Consider the following 18,813-nt stretch of genomic DNA (forward strand, 5'->3'; position numbering starts at 1 on the left):
TCTGGTATTGCATGCTAGGACAAAGCACATTGAGCTCAAGTATCATTTCTTGAGAGAAAAGGTTCAGAATAAAGAGGTTGTATTAGAACATGCTAGCAGACTTATTCACTAAGCCCTTACCAAAGACTACATTTACCTATTTGAGAGGTGGATTAGGGGTTCTACCCCTTCATGAAGTACACTAAATTTGTGTTCTCCACATCAATCAGGTACTACCGTGTCGGATCTTATAGGATTGATGTGTTGAAGGATGCTACTCCATAGGGGGAGCAACATAGTGGAGCTTGGAAGCTTGTGCCTCCACTTTGGCATTGCTATCAAAGGGGGAGAAGATATCTGATGATGAAGATATATGGGGGAGAAGATATTTGATGATGAAGATATATGGGGGAGAAGATATATGGCAGAATGCACATTGACTAGTACAGATGGTGGTGGTAGTGATCGTTTGACATTGAACCGGTATATGTTACTGAAAAATGATACACTGAGTATTGCCATCAATGCCAAAGGGGGAGATTGTTAGCATATGATGAAGCGGTGATAGTGTATGTTGTCATTGATGTCAATAAGTGAACTGGCGTACCGATATGAAGACTAGAAGCAACTATAGTCAACCGGGATGGTGTGAACCGGTGTCGGGGTTCGCAGTCAGGGTTCACAAAGTGTGACTACCAGTTGGTAGTCTCTGTTCAACTCTAGGGTTTTCGGTTTGGCTTATGCGATGCAACCGATGGTGTTTTGTGAACAATAAGGATAAGGATCAGGATACCATGCCAGTTATGTGCATGTAAAGGATTTCCTTGAGGATCTTGTGCATGAAGATCGAATGCATTGAATGCCTACCTCAGGAATGCACGATTTTCTGAGCAGTGTGTGATGGGCGTGTGATGGGTTACTGATTTCCAGATGCGGTGAAGATCGAATGATGCAAAATGACTTGAGATCTATTTTAGATCATTTTATTCTATGCAATGGATTTAATAGTCAGAATTGGACCGCTTGTAATTTGTAAACCTAGAATATTTAGGCTTTAGGGTTTATGCTATTGACCTAATTGTTGTCTATAAGGTCGATGATGTTTGTTATTGTTTGTGTTGGCAAATGTTGTGTTTGTGTCCGCATGTTGAGATACTTGCTAAACCAAAGTGTGGAATCTGCAGAGTGTGATTGCAAAGGAGAGGAGCTAAAAAGGATCTCCCTTAGCAAGTAGTGTTGTTATCAAATCAAAGCCTTACTTGTTGACTTCTAACCATTTCAACAAAAGGAAAATCCCTTGACTGGGTAGCTTTAATAGGCTTGTTGCAAATCCTCTAACCAGGTGACTCAAGTTCATTGAGTTTTTTAAATCCTCTAGCGAGGTAACCTTTAACAGGGTTTATAGCCATCCCTTAACTGGGTGATCCCCAACAGGATCAGTTCCTAACAAAACCTTATTGTAAAGTCTTTAATCGGACTAGGCTCCTAACAGAGAAAACTTCAAAAGAGTTTAAAACAAGCTTGTGGGTATTCATCCCCACCGTGCTTTTTCCCATTTGGGTTTCCACATAAAAAATTTGTGTGTTATGGGTTGTGAGTTTTCATGTGATGATTGAGTAGTTTTTTATTAAAGTTGAATATGCATGCAATGTTAAATGATTGTGGTATTATTGATGCAACTCATGCATGACTAAACTGGTTAAGTAGATATCAAGATCTGAGATCTGTTGAATGTTGTTTTAAGTACTTTTGGATAGCTGGTTTAGCTATCTGAAGCATTTCTATTTAACCAGTATTTCTATGGTTAAGTACAGTGGTATAGACAACCGGTTATCTGTATTAAGAGAGTGTCAAAATATTGAAGCAAGTTTTTGTCTGTATTGATTCACCCCCCCCTCTCAATACTGATTAGGGAATTAGTTGTTCATCATTATTCACCATATATTAGAATTTAATTTTCAGGTATCACTACCCCTATCCTCCAATTACTTATATTTACCAATTAAAGGGAGAATATGTTTTTTTTAACACTCTAATGTTAAGATCATAAACACAACATGTGTCTTTACAAAGATTCATCGCTAAAAATAAATAGATTGTAATAACTTTTAAATGCTCCAAAGGGAGAAAAGTTCTATCACATTAGTGTTTAAAAGTAGATTATATATGCCACTTCAAGTATGTCATACACAAATATTTTAACACTTTCTATACATGCATAATCTCTCTCTCTCTCTCTCTCTCTCTCTCTCTCTCTCTCTCTCTCTCTCTCTCTCTCTCTCTCCTATAATTATTTTACTTCATGATAGAACCCACTTTATTTTGTGGGTTCTTTATGGAGTGGTTATATCAAGATGAATAACACATTAAGAATTCATTGAAACAGATTTGGTACTTGTAGGGATCCATATCTTTTTGTCTAAGTACACACTTTTCATGTTGGATAAGAATGTTCATAAACTTTGAAATGGTCATGCTAGATTCACATACACCTTAAAGTGGGGGTAGAATGTCATGTTAAAATTGCATACCTTGCCAATTCTCCTCTAATTTTGAATCCACTTTGATAGAATGATTTAATACAATTACATCTTGTGCACTCATGTGCTAATATTAAACCATTTCTTAATCTTATTTGGTCACAATTTAAATCCATTCAACTTTGTCGCATCCTTATTACAATTATTCCCACACATTCACCATTACATCATACTATTATACCCATGCTCACATACATATCCCTATAATTGATCCCAATATTGTCTGTTTTGTTAAACCACTCATTCTTTTGATATTAATCACATGTTACAAGGAGATAGGGTAGTGGACCACACTTATGTTAGTGATTCAATATCCCTTATTTCCAAGACAAGATAAAACCCAACCCTACTGTAGCTCCTTCGAGATGCACACAACTTATAAATCTCTTTTGATAAGGTTTTTCATGGAAGTTGTACACATCTTGAATCACCCGCTTCTTAGTATCCTTCACTTTGGATTGGTTAATATGGGTTCTAGTCGAAGGCCCCTACATTTGGTAGTCCATTTCCTTATCATTATCCTTACCAACATTACTTTTTCTAGCTCCACCTTTATTGTTTCCTACATCACCTAGGTTAGCCTTGTTACACTTTCCTTTCTTATTCTTGTCCCCAAGATTCAATTTCATCTTGTTCATTCAACACCTTGAGTCCATCAACGCTATTTTGGATACAAGATTTTCTAACATTCACCATCATTTCGAGCTTCTGATAGACTTTAAGAATGGTATCCTCCAAGATGTTGATCTTACTTTCATAATTAGTTCGTAAAGTAGTGACATCCTTTGCTACCTCTTCAAAAATCACCAACATGTTGGAGTTATCCTATTCATCTTTATTAATCCTAGTGTCTCTTTCCACTATGTCCATTTTGCATTGAAGATCCTACACTTTCTCACTAATTAGATTGATTTTATTGAAGATCCACTTGGACAATATGAGGTGGACCATAGTGCCCTCCATAGCCTGACCAATAATGTCGTTAATGTGTCTCCTACTATCACACCTAGGAACATCATCCTCCACCATACCATGAGTCTCATCAAGAATTTTCATCTCCTCAAAACTCACTTCCCTATCAACCCTGTCCATATTCTCACCTTGAACCTATTTCTTGTTCCCTTTCTCAACCCCTATATCCTTATCAACAAATTGTTCCTCCTTCTCCTTACCTTTTCCAATAACCCCTTTCTCCTTACAGGGGTCTTTACCCTTGCCAACTTTTCTTGATTTCTTAGCAGAGGAGCAACGCTCTTCATCCTCATCTCTACAAAAGGATCCAATTGAGCAAGCAATACGAGCATTATACCATTTATTGGGGATAATTTTAGGGGAATAATGCTCAAAATACTCTTCCTAATCATAGCCCACCCATTCCTCCTCATCATTTGGGGTTTTATCCTCCATATTTGTAGCCATATTAGAATAATGGACTCAAATTGGGTCATATTTTTTACGAGGCTTGGTAATTTCAGGATTGACCAACATAGAAATAGACTCTACATACTCCATGACAAGAAAAATCAAACCTTCATGCAACACAAGGGCCCTACCATACTTCCTGTGATCCTTAATACCACCTTGCAGAGAAGAAACCGAATACAAAGGGAAGGAGGCAAATTGCTTATGCCTAAAAATGCAGTAAATAAAGTGACACCCAATCAAGCTGAAATATCTACCATCTAATGTAAAATCTCTCATGATGACCTCCACAACTTGGACCCAGTAGGGTTTGATAGATTTTTTGTCATATCCTTCACATTTCTCCTCAAGAGCTTGTCCTTTTACCCCCCCTTAAAAAAAAATTTCATGACAACGTCAAAGGCTTTGTGATCATAAAAGACCTTCCTACCTTCAATAGACAAGCTAGTGATTTGGCTAATAAGGTCCTCAATGATCTCCAAATCCATGCTAAAAACCTTCACAATTCTATTCTTCTATCTCCTCGCAAAAACCTTGGTCGCTTGAGGGGTTAGTTCCTTGGAGTTTTTCCGTGAAAGGAGTGACACCGCCTTCAATTAATTTCCTCCAAAGTTGGGGGTCATTCTTCCATTTGTCATAGGGCCCAGGTTCAATGCATCTCTTGTCACTGACCAAGCCCACCCAAAACAATAGACTGGGATGAAAATAGAGTTGGGTGATACAAAGAATGGTCATCCAAACCAAAAGCCATCTGAATACCCGACCTAGAATCCATGGGAAAATGATGTTGATAAGAAAAGAGTTCATAACTAATTTGCAAGGAGCCATCACATTAACATTTATGAATTTCATGGCAAATCAAGGCTTTTGCATCAAGGGGAAGGGGGTCATTAGGACCCCACCATTGCACATCATCCCTAGTAATTGCAAAGTTGGCAAACAAATCAGCCACTTGGTTTCCCACTTGGTAAATATGAGATATATGACGCTCCTCAAATGTCTCAATAATAGCAATGCAATCAAAAATCAACCCTTGGATAGTCTAGCTAGGCTTAAGAGTTTGCTTTAACCAATTAATAATGTTAACGAAATCACCCTCAATCCAAACACTCTTGAATCCTTGGGCTTGGGCCAATTTAAGATCCATGTAGGTTGCATTCACTTCCATTATGTAATGCTTTGGTCATAATTTCTATGATTTAGTATTTAAAGACATTCATGCAATTAATCGCATGCAAAGAATAACAAACAACATTTCATTATTAAAGAACAATCATTCTTAGGAAAAAATTAAATTGAAGTATAAAAAGTATTATTTGCATTAGACTTTATATATGTGCTACATGCAAACTTTTTTGTGCTCTTCAAACATTTATCCAAGGCCATAAAAAAGCAATCTAGCTAGGGGGTTGACAAAGGAGAACTTGAACCTCACAATTTAAAAGTCTCCCCTAAAATATTTTTAAATACCAATCTTTAGATATCAAAGACCATGATGACTTAGGTTGTAAAATTTTACATCTTGTTGAGATTATTTTGTGGGTTACAAAGTGATATTATGCATCATTGCAATTCCATAATGCTTGGGCTTGAAACTCAAGGAGGCTATAAAGAGTTTGAGGCATTAATGATCAATGTAAGCATTTATTCTTATCATAAAAAGACTAATTGTTATGTGACTTTGAATCAAATATTTTTCATTATAATTCTCATAATTAAATATCTTATCCATTTACAATTAACTTATAAAATCTTAATTGTTCAATTCTCCATATTGATTAATTATATTTTTATTAATAACATATATTCAATTCACCTAAATTAACTTATAAACTATTTTTATATTTATACTACTATATGTAGCAAACGGGCAAACGGGCATTTCAATCTACTAAAACGATAAGGTGGGATATCCCAGCTAAATGAATGTTTGTTTCTAACTTAGTTCACTACTTTGTATTTTAAACTTAAGTGATAAATACAAAATTAAACATAAAGATACATGATTTTAAACAAGCGCACTATTTTATGCTTTAATTAGACGCCATAAGTGCCAAATTTGAAAGTTGTTGTCTTTAATAAATAAAGTAGAAACATGCAGAAAGGCCCAAACTGTTATTTAATCAGAAAATGGTAAAGAGCAGCTGGGCACCACGTTCCTAATCAAAATTCTTTTATAAATTTTGAAAGCTTGCTTAATCAGAAATGTTTCAAAAAGTATTGATCATATTTTTGTCTAAAAGCTGAGAGGTTACAAGCGAGAAAAAAGACTTTGTATGAGAAAGCAAAACAAATTTAAACTATACCTAATAGAGTTGTGTGAGGGATAGAGGGAGTTTATCTGCTAGAGTTGTGTGAGGGATAGAGGGAGTTTATCTGCCTTTGCTGAGGGCTTTCTCGGCGGTGTCAACTTCTTCAAGAATCCTAGCTTTGCGTTTGGAAGGGATGGGGGCAGTGGGTCCGAAGCTAATGTAGTGGCCGGAGATGGCATTCAAGACGGAGTACATATTGCTGAAAGAGGGCTTACCGGCCAATTGCTTGTCCCTTCTGTATTTGGCCACCCAGTTGTTGGAGGCCTCACGAAGGGCAGCCACAGCAGTGCTGGTGTTGGGGTCGCCCTTCTCCATCTCGATTGTGCCCCTCACCTGTGAAATCACCTGCCGCGTCTCCCTCTCATACTCCGCCGCCTCCTCTGCAGCCACAGCCACACCCTCACCCTCACCCACCTTGTGAAGAGATTGGGGCAGGGGCAGGGGCAACAACACCGCCGCACATGCTCCAACCGTTACTGTTATGATGCCTACCTCCCTCCTGGACGCCTCCATCCTCATGTATTTGACCCTTTTCTCCTGCCCCTGCCCCTTGATGGGCAATGCAAGAGATGGAGAGGGGCACCGCACCAGAGATAGATATGCAGAGGACGAGGCGGCCATTGCTTATTAGCCTAATTCTTGTTTTTGTTTTCGTTTTTGGTTTTTATGCAGCCAACGCATCGACCTACTTTACTTGTATATGCTCTTCTTGCTAATATCACCTCCATCATCATCACCATCCAATCAAATTGCCACGTCCTCTTATCGCATTATCCATTTCTCTTTCCTCGCTTTAACATCTGGCTACATACCTTTCAACAATAACAACGTTTGCGCTTTTGTTTAACTAAATAATATTTAGTTTGTCCCAATAAGGTTGCCCTTCCTTTTTACCAACATTTTTCTTCTTCTTGTAAATATAATGTCTTTATATTTATTATTTTATTTTGTGTAAGTTAATTTTAATTTTACTTTTTATTATGCTTAATTATCATGTGGAATAAGATTAGTTTTTTTAATAAGGTTTTATCATTTAGATCATTGGTACATAGTTATTTATAAATAAAATTGTATTTGCAAATTAATCTTTAAAATTTTAAACTATCTTTTTACTTTTTGAGTCAAATCTTTCAAAAAATATGAATTTTATTCATCAATTGATATCTCAAAATGATTCAAGTTAAGCACCTAGTGTTAATTATCAAAAAACTTTCCATGCCAAACTTGTATATCTAATGTTTAGGCTTTTTCATCGCCTCTTTGTTATATGGTTCATTTGAAGAATCATAGGGAATTCTTTGGGCCTAGTCTATATGAAATTGGGTTGTCATGGTTGCTATAAAACCAAAGAACTTATCAAGTACTCAAGCTTAATGTGTTGAGGGTAGTTAAACCATCATGTATATTGAATAGAGCTAGGCATGTTAAAGTCCAAATAAGTGATCAAAGAAAAGGAAAATGTGCTTAGTTGTTTCTTTGATCAAATGTTTATGGATAGACCTAGCTAATAAAAAGGTGCAAGTCCAAACACATGCTTAGTAAGGAATGATTGATTGACTAGATATCAAATGTTTGTTTCCTCAATAGTCTTACTAAGTCCAAATTGGTGAGAGAAGGGGAAAATGACAAAGAGGTTATTGTCTGCGATGGATCGAGACTTGAGATTAAATTGGTATAAAAAAATTATATTAACTTCCTTAGTTTGTTCCTAAAATGTCAATCTGGGGATCATATTCTTGTGAAAGGTATTGTGGCTATCTATCGAAGGGATGAAGATAGTGGTTGAATGGGGATGAAATGCAGCTAAGAAAACACACACAAAAAAAAATATATTAATAAAAATATAATTTAATTCTTCTATTCTAATTCTACTATAAGAATTATGATAGTAACAACAATAACATATAAATGAAAATGAAAACATACCTCACCAAATTAAAACAAGTGCCACGTAGTGGCTAGTACTTGTCGTTTAGATTTGTAATAGTAATTGAGTATGTTTTTTTACAAACAATTAGCAAATAGAAGAGATAATTTTGTAACCGTAACTTTAATTGAATCCTAACCCTAAATAAGTTGTAATCTTATTTGAACACTAACTAAAATACTAATTGAATGTTAATTATGAATTTAATTGAATCCTAAATTTAACACATAATAATCCCTAACCTAAATTGAACACTAATCTTAACCCTTACCCTAACCTTATTTTAACTCTAATAAAAGTCTTGTCTCTAATCTTAATTGTATTGTATTCCTAACCTCTTTCAATCCTAACCATAATTTAACCTTAACCCTAAATCAAAAGGTTTACCTACAAGCCTAATTGATCCTTAACCCTAACTCCAGTTTAACTTTGTAACTAACTCTTACCCTAATTAAATCCTTACCCTAACCATGTTTGAACTATAACCACAATTTAATCCAAACTCAAAAATTTATTTTATAAATTTAATTAAACACTAATTGAACTCTACTCCTAATTAAACTCTAACACTAAGTTATAAATATAATCCTAATTGAACTATAGTCCTAACCCTATTTGTAATGAATAGGTAATCAAACTAGTACATATAAATAAATGAGAGACTGAGTAAAGCTATTAATTTTATAAATTTATGTAAACAATATTTATTTATTTTCAATTAAGAATATTAGAACTCTTCTAAAATTAAATCAAACAAATCATAAATTATACATTAATAGTAGTAAAGAAAATTTAAATATTTACTGTAGGAAAAAGGAAAAGAGATGGAAGGAAAATAGATGGAAGTGAGAACGATTTTTATTTATATTACATTATATTAATATGCATTATATTATTTTTCACTAATTTTCATTGTATTATTTTTTTAAACATAATCTAATCTTAAATTACATTTGTATTATAAAAATGTTAATAGTATTAAATTAGGTGAGCATAATGTGAACCTAACCAAGAGCTATTTATAAATTACTTAAAAAGTAAAAAAATTATTACCTTATATCAAGATTTTTACAATTAATTAATAATCAATTAATTAGCATCAAAATATTTTCACTAGTTTCAATAATAAAGATAAAAAACATTTGTCATGGTAGTTGTAACATATATCAAATAAAAAAAGTTTAGATTTATTATCAAATTGCATAACTAAAATAAAGATTTAAAAGATTTAAAGATTTAGAAATAATTCTAAATGATACAAGTAATCTCCCCCATTCCTTTATGATATTGCCTTTATATAATGAAGGTGTATAACAAATTCTAAACTAATTCTATTTTCACGTTGCCTTAATTTTTTAACATTATTCATTTGTTTTCTTTGCTCCTATTGTCATGCTACTTTTCTATTATTTTATGGCTCACATTTAGTCGGTTTATTTGATGGAAACAAATCTTCCTAAAATGAAGGAAACAATATAAGATCCTAAAATAGAGGAATCTAAAATGGTGGAGAAAAATTGTAGGATTCTAAAATAAACCATAAAATAAAATAGAATATTAGTTTTAGCTTGAGGAGATATCCTCCACCAAATTAAAACTAAATATTAATTGGTTATAACTATATAATCAAATTATTTTATGAACAAATAATTTCATGATTGAAATTAAAGTGTTGTAAAATGCTCCAAGCGTGGCCACATGAAATTGTTGCATGATATATTTTCTCAACATAATAGAAGTGAATATTAGTAAATACAATCTAATATTTTATTATTCATATGTTTTATCTAAAAACTAAATTAGATATTACTTGTTTATATTAAATCATATGCAACATAAAAATGGTGAAATGGTATGGAATGAAATAGAAATGGAATATTAGAATGGGATTGAAGGCATATGAAAATGGCTAAAATGTGGCATAAAATGGATGGCTCTCATCATTCTCCCCAACTTAAGATATTGCACATCCTCGTGAAATCATTATGATCGAGAAGTCTTTGATTTGAACTAGTAGCCTTTTGGATTCATAGCTTTGGCCTTCTATGTCACCCCTAACTATTATAGCTCATGCATAATCATAACACCCTTCATTTTTCTTGGCTTCATAATGCATATTCATACCTCCTTCAATTTTTTTTTTTAATCATTTCCCTTTTCTCATTTTTTCAATTTGGTTATTTCTCATAGTATTATTGTTGGAAATTTCATCTCGAGGAAGAATCATAAATTTTTATCTCAAATTGAATGAGCTAACTGAAATGGGTGAAATGATATGCAATATTCATGAGCTATGAAAAATGAATGAAATAATAGGTAATAGAAAGGGTGAAATAATGAATGGGATAATAAGGATAATGAGAAGTAATGGTTGAAAAGATGGTAATAAGGATGGTAGACTTCCCCCAACTGAAAGGGTTGACCATCCTCGAGAAATAAGGAGAAGGTAGGTATGGATGTTGCACATAAGATTAATATAATAAAAATATTAATAAAGTTAAAAGATAAAACAATAAAAAATAAAACTGATTGTTTTACCAACTTGCACGTCCATTTATGCCAAGGTTTGGTGGCTAGAAAAACTTCAACAAATGTGAAACTTCATTTGCAACAAGAACCGCAACACCATAAAAGATCTCCATCTGACTGAAGCACTATATAACATATTGCTAGGAGCTGAATCGTTGCACTATTACCCACACCTCAACTGAACATGTAACACATTTGCTAAGTGATCAAGGAAGTGTTTACATAATATATAATGGAACATACCCACACAAGTGAGTGACAGGAGGTGCTAAAGGCACTTCAGATGAAAGCAACTAAGCGCACCTGAAAAGGATTAGCTCAAAAACAAATAAATTATTGCATTTTGTTTCTTCTGCTTTTTTTCTTCTTCTTTTTTCATTTTTCTTTAATTTTGATAACAACAATAGATCGTTGGTATCCCGGTTTTCAACCTATCACCGCTTAGAAGCACCAAAAAATTGATTTTCACCTCTAAGTTTATTTGCAATTAATATCCGCCAGCATCCGATTTTCAGACACTAACTGGCCAACAATGCCCGAAGGTTTTTCAGTGTTGGATCTTTTATTTTATTTATTTATTTATTTTTTATTTTCTGAAAAACTATATTTAATGACCAAATAAATTGAAAATCTCATATGGATGTTGAAGTGATACCAACAAAAGCTAGGTGTTCCTTTGGAAGCCCTTCAATGAAAGTCACTACTAAAATTGGTTCAATGATGCAGAGCTTGAAATGATGACCAAAAGAAAGAAAGATACCTCATCAAGAGTGAATATTTTCATAGAACGAGTGCTACAAAAAGTCTTGATCCCATTTAGTTCAGGCAACCATATCTGACAACTTACTAGAGAACTTTGGAAGACATGCCAAATCATTTAGTTGAAAGAAGTACTTACGATAGAAGCAACCTTCCAAAGATAACAAATATAGTGAAAGACTAATGATAGTCTCTCAACGTATTGAAGCAGTCACCGACTAGGAGGGACCTCAAAGAGATAAGTCCAGATTAGTCAGCAAGTGTAAACACTATGGAAACACAGGGAAATAATGGAGGAAATACAGAAAAGATTGAATTATATCATGAAAACTGATTACAACCAACCGATAGCAACCGTGTTATAGAAACCATCTCACAGGCCTGCTAAAACATGCTCAAAATACAAAACAAGTCACAACCGGGACCTCAAATCTTTATATCTACCTTCTATGCTTAATCTAACTTCTTCATTGCATTCAAATTCTCTTTTATAATGATTTATATGATCCAAGGGGATCCGATCGGTCCAGAAAGGGATCAAAACCTAAAGAACAAGACCTAATGTGTAAAACCAACAAGGTTGGCCTCCGCCAAAGAAATTCCTCTGGAAAATCCAAAGGATGAAGTGTAGATCACGGTAAAAGGTCGACCACATGGTAAGGAACATCAAAATCAATGCTCAGAGCTCCACAAGCTACAAAAGGGATTTGGTAGATCACCAATGCAAATAGGTCGAGGCAACCGGTAACAGAAAAACTGTCTTAGAAATCGGTAGTGATAACTTGGCAGAAAATGATCCAAATGCTCCACATTTTGGGAATAAGGAATACTTCAATAAAAATCCAACTCCACAGGTTTTAGTGAACCAAATTTGAGACACATAGAAAGAAATGCTGAAACTACAAACAAAAAGAAAAACAGAAAGGGAATATTTTTGGTTGATGCAAGATTGCTATGAACCGGGGATTTTCCTGCATCAGACATCCGGGGTTGTTGAAAAAGTGAGTCTCTCACTTTGCTGGGGTCAGAGGAAACCCAAGGCAGTCTACCTCTGTCTGAGAATTCCAAGATGAATCTTCAACTGGTATGTCGTTCCACTTCATAAGATACTCCTTATACTAACTGCTTCGGGTACTATGCCCAATCCTACTGTCCAAAATATCTTCAATCTGATCCGGTTCCTTCCAGGGCAACTGTTCCTCCAAGTTTGCAATACTATCCTCACTAAATCTTGGTTCATGATACTGATGAAGATTTGCAATGTTAAACACGGGTGAAATACTCAGACTATCCAGTAACTCCACTTCATATGCATTCCCAAAACTGAACTTTCTCAAAATCCTACAAGGTCCAAACTTTCTCATTTGCAACTTGTTATAAGTTCCAACCGGGAATCTTTCTTTACTTAGATACACCATCACTTCATCTCCAACTTAAAATTCCTTGTCTCATATTCTCATCTACCTTTTCCTTATACTTGTTGTTCATGTCCTCTAGATGTTGCTTAACTTGAATATGTAAGTCCTTCAGGTGATCTGCAAATTCTTTTTCTTCTGAACTTCTCCAGTCTTCACTGCTAATATCTCTTAATTTTGATATACCTCTAGGATGTACTTCAGTAACAATATCAAAAGGTGTTCTTTAGGTAATCCTATTTACTTAATTATTGTAGGCAAACTCTGCTTATGCAAGAATCAAATCCCAACTTCTGATTTTATCTCCAACTAAACATATCAACAAATTTCCCAAGATCTGGTTAACTACTTCTATCTATCCATCAGTCTATGGATGAAAAGTAGAACTAAACTTCAAATCTGTCTTCATCTTCTTCCAAAGTGTTCTCCAAAAATAGCCAACAAATTTTGTGTCCCTGTTTGAAACTATGCTCTTAGGTAATCCATGCAATCTCACTACTTCCTTGAAAATAGGTCTGCTACATGTAATGCATCTGATGTCTTCTTACAAGGTATGAAATGAGCCATCTTCGATAATCTATCCACTACCAAAAACACAGAATCATTCCCTCTCGATGTTTTAGGCAATCCATGCTTATATCCTCCCAAGGTCTTACCGGTACTATCAAAGGTTTATACAATCGCACATCCTGACTACTACCCTTTGCAACTTGACAAACTCTTCAACTTTGCACATATTTCCTAACATCCTTATGAATCTGGGGCCAAAATTAATGCTCACTCACCAATGCTACTATTTTGTCAATACCAAAATGTCCAGCTAATCCTCCATTATGTTTCTCCTTTATCAGACTCTCCCTCGTAGAACTCTTAAGTATGCACAATTGAACTCCTTTGAATAACATTCCATCCTGAATGAAGTAATCCAACCACTTGCTTCTATCTACCGTAACCAGTTTTCTACATGCTCTCCAAGGTTCTATAAAATCCGAGTGATCAACATACAAGGTCTTCAAGTCCTCAAATCCTAATATTGTCACTCTCATCTCTCTCAGAAAATTCCTTCTCCTACTCAATGCATCAACAACTTTTTTTGTCAACACAAAGGTAACTTTGCAAAATTTCTACCCATCTCATATGTCTCTAATTCAAATTACTCCGACTGTTTAAATACTGCAAGGTTTGATGATCCGTATACAACACAAACTCCTTAGGCAACATGTAATGTCTCCACTTCTTCAAGGCTTGAACTATGACATAAAACTCTTGATCACATACTAAATATCTCCTCCAGGAATCATTCAATTTCTCACTGAAATAAGCTACTACTCTCCCTTCCTGACTCAAGACTGCTCCTATTGTTGTTCCACTTGCATCACAATCCACTTGAAATACTTTATTGAAAACACAGGCTACTTAGTCACCTTTTGTTTCAACAGTTCAAAACTTTTGTTTTCTTTGGTGGTCCACTTGAATTCCTTCTGATCTTCCCTCATGGTCTTAGTCATAGGGTTACAAACTAAACTGAAATTTCTGATGAACTTCCGGTAGAAACTAGCCAATCCATGAAATGATCTTACCTCTCCAATGCTTTCTGGTGTAGGCCACTCAACAATTTCTTTTACTTTCTCAGGGTCCATCTTCAAACCATCCACAGATATCACAAATCCCAAATAGACCAGTTCTTCATTCATGAAGGTAAACTTCTTAAGATTTATCAACAACTTTTCTTCCCTCAACCTTTGCAAAACTCATCTCAAATGCAACAAATGCTCCTCTTTTGTCTTACCGAAAATTAGAATGTCATCCAAATATACAATAAAAAACTTACCCAATAATTTCTTCAATACCTCATTCATTAGCCTCATGAAAGTACTCGATGCATTAGTTAATCCAAAAGGCATCACCAACCATTCATATAGTCCTTCATTTGTCTTGAATGTTGTCTTCCAGTCATCTCCTTCTCTGATCTTGATATGATGATATCCACTTTTCAAGTCTATCTTTGTGAAGTATCTAGCTCCACTCAAATAGTCCATTATGTCATCCATCATAGGCAAAGGAAATCAATATTTTACTGTGATCTTATTTATTGCTCTAGAATCAGTGTACATTCTCCACTCTCCATTCTTCTTAGGTGCTAATATTGTTGGTACTGCACAAGGGCTTAGACTTTCTCTAATCAAACCTTTCTTTAACAACTCCTGCACTTGTCTATTTATCTCTTCATTCTCTATCGGTGTCATCCAGTGTGCAACTTTGTTAGGCAAACTACCTCTGGGAACCAGGTCCATGCATTGACTGATACTTCTTATAGGTGGCAATCCATCAAACAAATTATTTGAAATGATGTCTTCATATTCTTTCAGCAAATGTTTTATCTCTTCTGATTGTTCCTCTTCATGCTCTGGATTCTCAGTATTCTTAGGAACTAAGGAAAAACACACATTCTCATGTCTCAATCCATCTAGGAATTTCCTTCCATCCACCAAATAGATTCTAGCATTCGTACAAAATTCATTCTTAAAAGGTTCCTCCAAGGGCAACAAGGTTTGCTTCATCCCATTGGCCACAATAGTGTATGTACTATTCCTCCCATCATGTATTTCCTATCTATCAAACTGTCAAGGTCTACCCAACAAAAGATGAAAAATATCCATAGGCATAATATCACACAAGACTTCATCCTGATAATTCCCAACTTTAAATTTCATCAAACATTGCTCGCTTACTAGCAACATTTGTTCATCTTGAATCCATGCTATCTGATAAGGCTTAGGGTGCTTTAATCTTTCCAAATTCAACTTATTCACCATCTCTTCTAAAACAAGATTATCTGAACTACCACTATCAATAACAACTTTACAACACTTAACCGGATACCTTACATCTGGTCTTGAACAAATTCTTTCTCTGCAAGGGCTCTTGATCTCTCCTAGTATGACACAAAGCTCTCGTCATCATCAACAGTTCTCCATCTTCTAGTTTATTATCTAATCTGGTGGGGTTTTCTTCCACCACTGCTGCTCTTTCGATATTATCTATCTTCTTACACTTGAAAGCATGATGTCCTTATCCTCCACACTTATAGAAAGTTCCTCTAAATACCCTCTTGTCTTGTCTTCTGTCATCTCTTCCAAAATTTTCATTCTGGTAGCCATCCGGTTCTCTCCTCTGGTAGAAATTTCTATAATCTTTCTGGTATGAATTACCTTCTTTGTTCACTTCTTTGTCTTTGTTCTGATTTGTATAAGTTCCTCTACCTTCGGTATATCCTCTTCCTCCTTGAAATCTTCCTCCGGAAAACCTTCCACCTCTACCTCTCTGCCTTTGCTCATGTCTTTTGTTTAGCTTCTCTTTCACCTTCAGGGCATACTAGTAAGCCTCTTCAAAACTCTATAATTTGATCATACTAAATCCATCTTGTATAGACACCTGCAATCCATTCAAATATCTTGCAAATTATTCAACTTCATCATCAACATGTTTGTATCTGATATTCAACTTGTAAAATGCTTCAGTGTATTCCTTCACACTAGATTCCTTCTATCTCAAATTCTGCAACTTCCAGAACAGATTCACTTGATAATCATTTGGCATAAATTTTGATTTCAACTTAGCAACCATCTGATCCCATGTCTTGATCTTCTCTTTACCTCCTCTTTATCTATGAACCTGCAAATGCTCCCACCAAAGAGATGGATGACCTTTCAACCAGGTATAGGCATATTTCACCTTCCTTTCTTCTACAATGTTTTCAAAATTAAAATATTTCTCCATCTTTGATATATAATCCATCAATTCATCCAAATCCAACTTTCCATCATATTCTTGTGGGGGGAAAATGAGGTTTAGTATTTTCCCTACTCAAAACCCTCAAAAACATTTCCTCATCCAGAACAACCATTGGTGGGTTTACTTGTTCTGCCAGGGCTTATTCTCCTTCATCTTCACTTACATCCTCAATGTGTCAGCCTCTTCTCTGGGTTGTCTCCACGACTTCCAACTAGGTTTCTATTCCTCGCAACAATTCCATCACAACAGGGTCTGCATTCCCATGGGCTCCACCATTTCTAGCTTCTCTGCATGCCATCTTTATGCCAATCCTCTATAGCTACAGGTTAGATCCATAGTCTACCACCCTATAACAAAATTCTCAAGGCAACACAATCTCTGAAATGAAAGCTTGCTCTGATACCACTTGAAGCAATCATCGGCTAGGAGGGACCTCAAAGAGATTAGTCCAAACCGATCACCAAGAGTAAACACAATGGAAACATAGGGACATGATGGAGGAAATACATAACAGATTGAATTATATCATTAAAATTGATTACAACCAACCAGTAGCAACCGGGTTACAAAAACCGGCTCATAGGCCTGCTAAAACATGCTCAAAATATAGAACAGGTTAGAACCGGGACCTCAGATATTAAGATCTATCTTCTATGCTCAGTCTAACTTCTTCATTACATTCTAATTTTCTTTGACAATGATTTATATGATCCAAGGGGATCCAGTCATCCCAGAAAGGGATCAAAACCCGAAGAACAAGACCTAACGTGTAAAACCAACAAGGTTGGCCTCCGCCAAAGAAATTCCTCCAGAAAATCCAAAGGATGAAGTGTAGATCATGGGAAAAGGTTGGCCACATGCTAAGGAACATCATAATCAATTCTCAAGGATCTGCAAGCTATAGAAGGGATCCAGTAGATCACCAATGTAAATAGGTCCAGACAACCGGTAACATAAAAAATGTCTCAAAAACCTGTAGCGATAACTTGCTAGAAAATGATCCAAATGTTCCACATTTTGGGAATAAGGAAGATGATCAAGTCTTCAAGAAAAATCCAACTCCATAGGTTCCAGTGAGCCAAATACCAGACACACAAAAAGTAATGCTAAAACTGCAAACAAAAAGGAAAATAGAAAGGAAATATTTTTTGGTTGATGCAAGATTGCTATGAACCGAGCATGCTCCTACATCACATATCCACATAGCTTTAGATAGGTAAATGAAGTAATGCTTATGATGAAGAGCAATTATCTGCATTGGAATGTGTGTAAGCTTTTTGTTCATGTCTCTAGATGTGTGGCTTGTGAAAAATTAACCAAGTACTGCAAGATCCATGGTTACACCAAATTTCATAATGGCCTCCACATGATTGAACATCAAGGATGGTGAAAAGAGAATTTATGCCCATAAGTGTTGAACATTGGGCACAAAAATCCTCTTGTGATCTTCAAGAGTGTAGCAAAGAAGAAACTTGATCTTCACCATCTAGCTAGCAAGGTTTTGCCAAATGCATCTTTGAAAGCTCATGAAGAGAAGCATCATCAATTGGCACAAAAGTGTTAAGTAAAAACTAGAAGAAACTTGCAACCATATTCTCGGGGCTAAGTGTATCAAGTATAGTAGCGTAGTATCATCCATTTAATAACTCCATGAGTATGATTTATTTATTGGAAAATAAATATATATATGAATAAATATTTGATAATAAAATGGATTAATTCTTGCATAAATATAAATGCAATGCAAACCACACAAGAATGCATACCTTGATTTGGTCCAAAGCTCACACATAAGGTTTGATTAGAAGAACCAATGAAGCAACTAATGAAGATGTTATCAAGAATCAACCAATGCTTTCCAAATTTAATGGATTTCCCCCCAACTTAATTTCATGCTACAAAAACATGAGGGCATTAGGACAATCCAAAGAATTTATAACAATGTAATAACACCTTGAGCCTTATTCAATGAATGGTCATCTTAAGATAATCCAAATAATCAAGAAATACAATGATGATATAATACCTTGAGTTTTTTTCAATGAATATTAATCTTAAGATAAATAATCAAGAATGACAAAGATACAAATAGTAATGCCTTGATCCTTGTTAGTGAACAATTATTAATGTGTATT

The 18,813-nt window shown here is 35.0% G+C and overlaps 1 protein-coding gene across 1 annotated transcript; it reads right to left on the reverse strand.

Annotated features, from left to right (window-relative positions):
- Positions 1-6,136: 6,136 nt before the first annotated feature.
- On the reverse strand, positions 6,137-6,935 carry LOC131030765 (photosystem II repair protein PSB27-H1, chloroplastic). The gene has a single exon (XM_057961682.1). The coding sequence runs from the start codon at positions 6,872-6,874 to the stop codon at positions 6,314-6,316; it is 561 nt and encodes a 186-aa protein (XP_057817665.1). The 5' UTR covers positions 6,875-6,935; the 3' UTR covers positions 6,137-6,313.
- Between the last annotated feature and the right edge of the window lie 11,878 nt (positions 6,936-18,813).

Source organism: Cryptomeria japonica, chromosome 5 (genome assembly GCF_030272615.1).
Source record: "Cryptomeria japonica chromosome 5, Sugi_1.0, whole genome shotgun sequence".
NCBI lineage: Eukaryota > Viridiplantae > Streptophyta > Pinopsida > Cupressales > Cupressaceae > Cryptomeria > Cryptomeria japonica.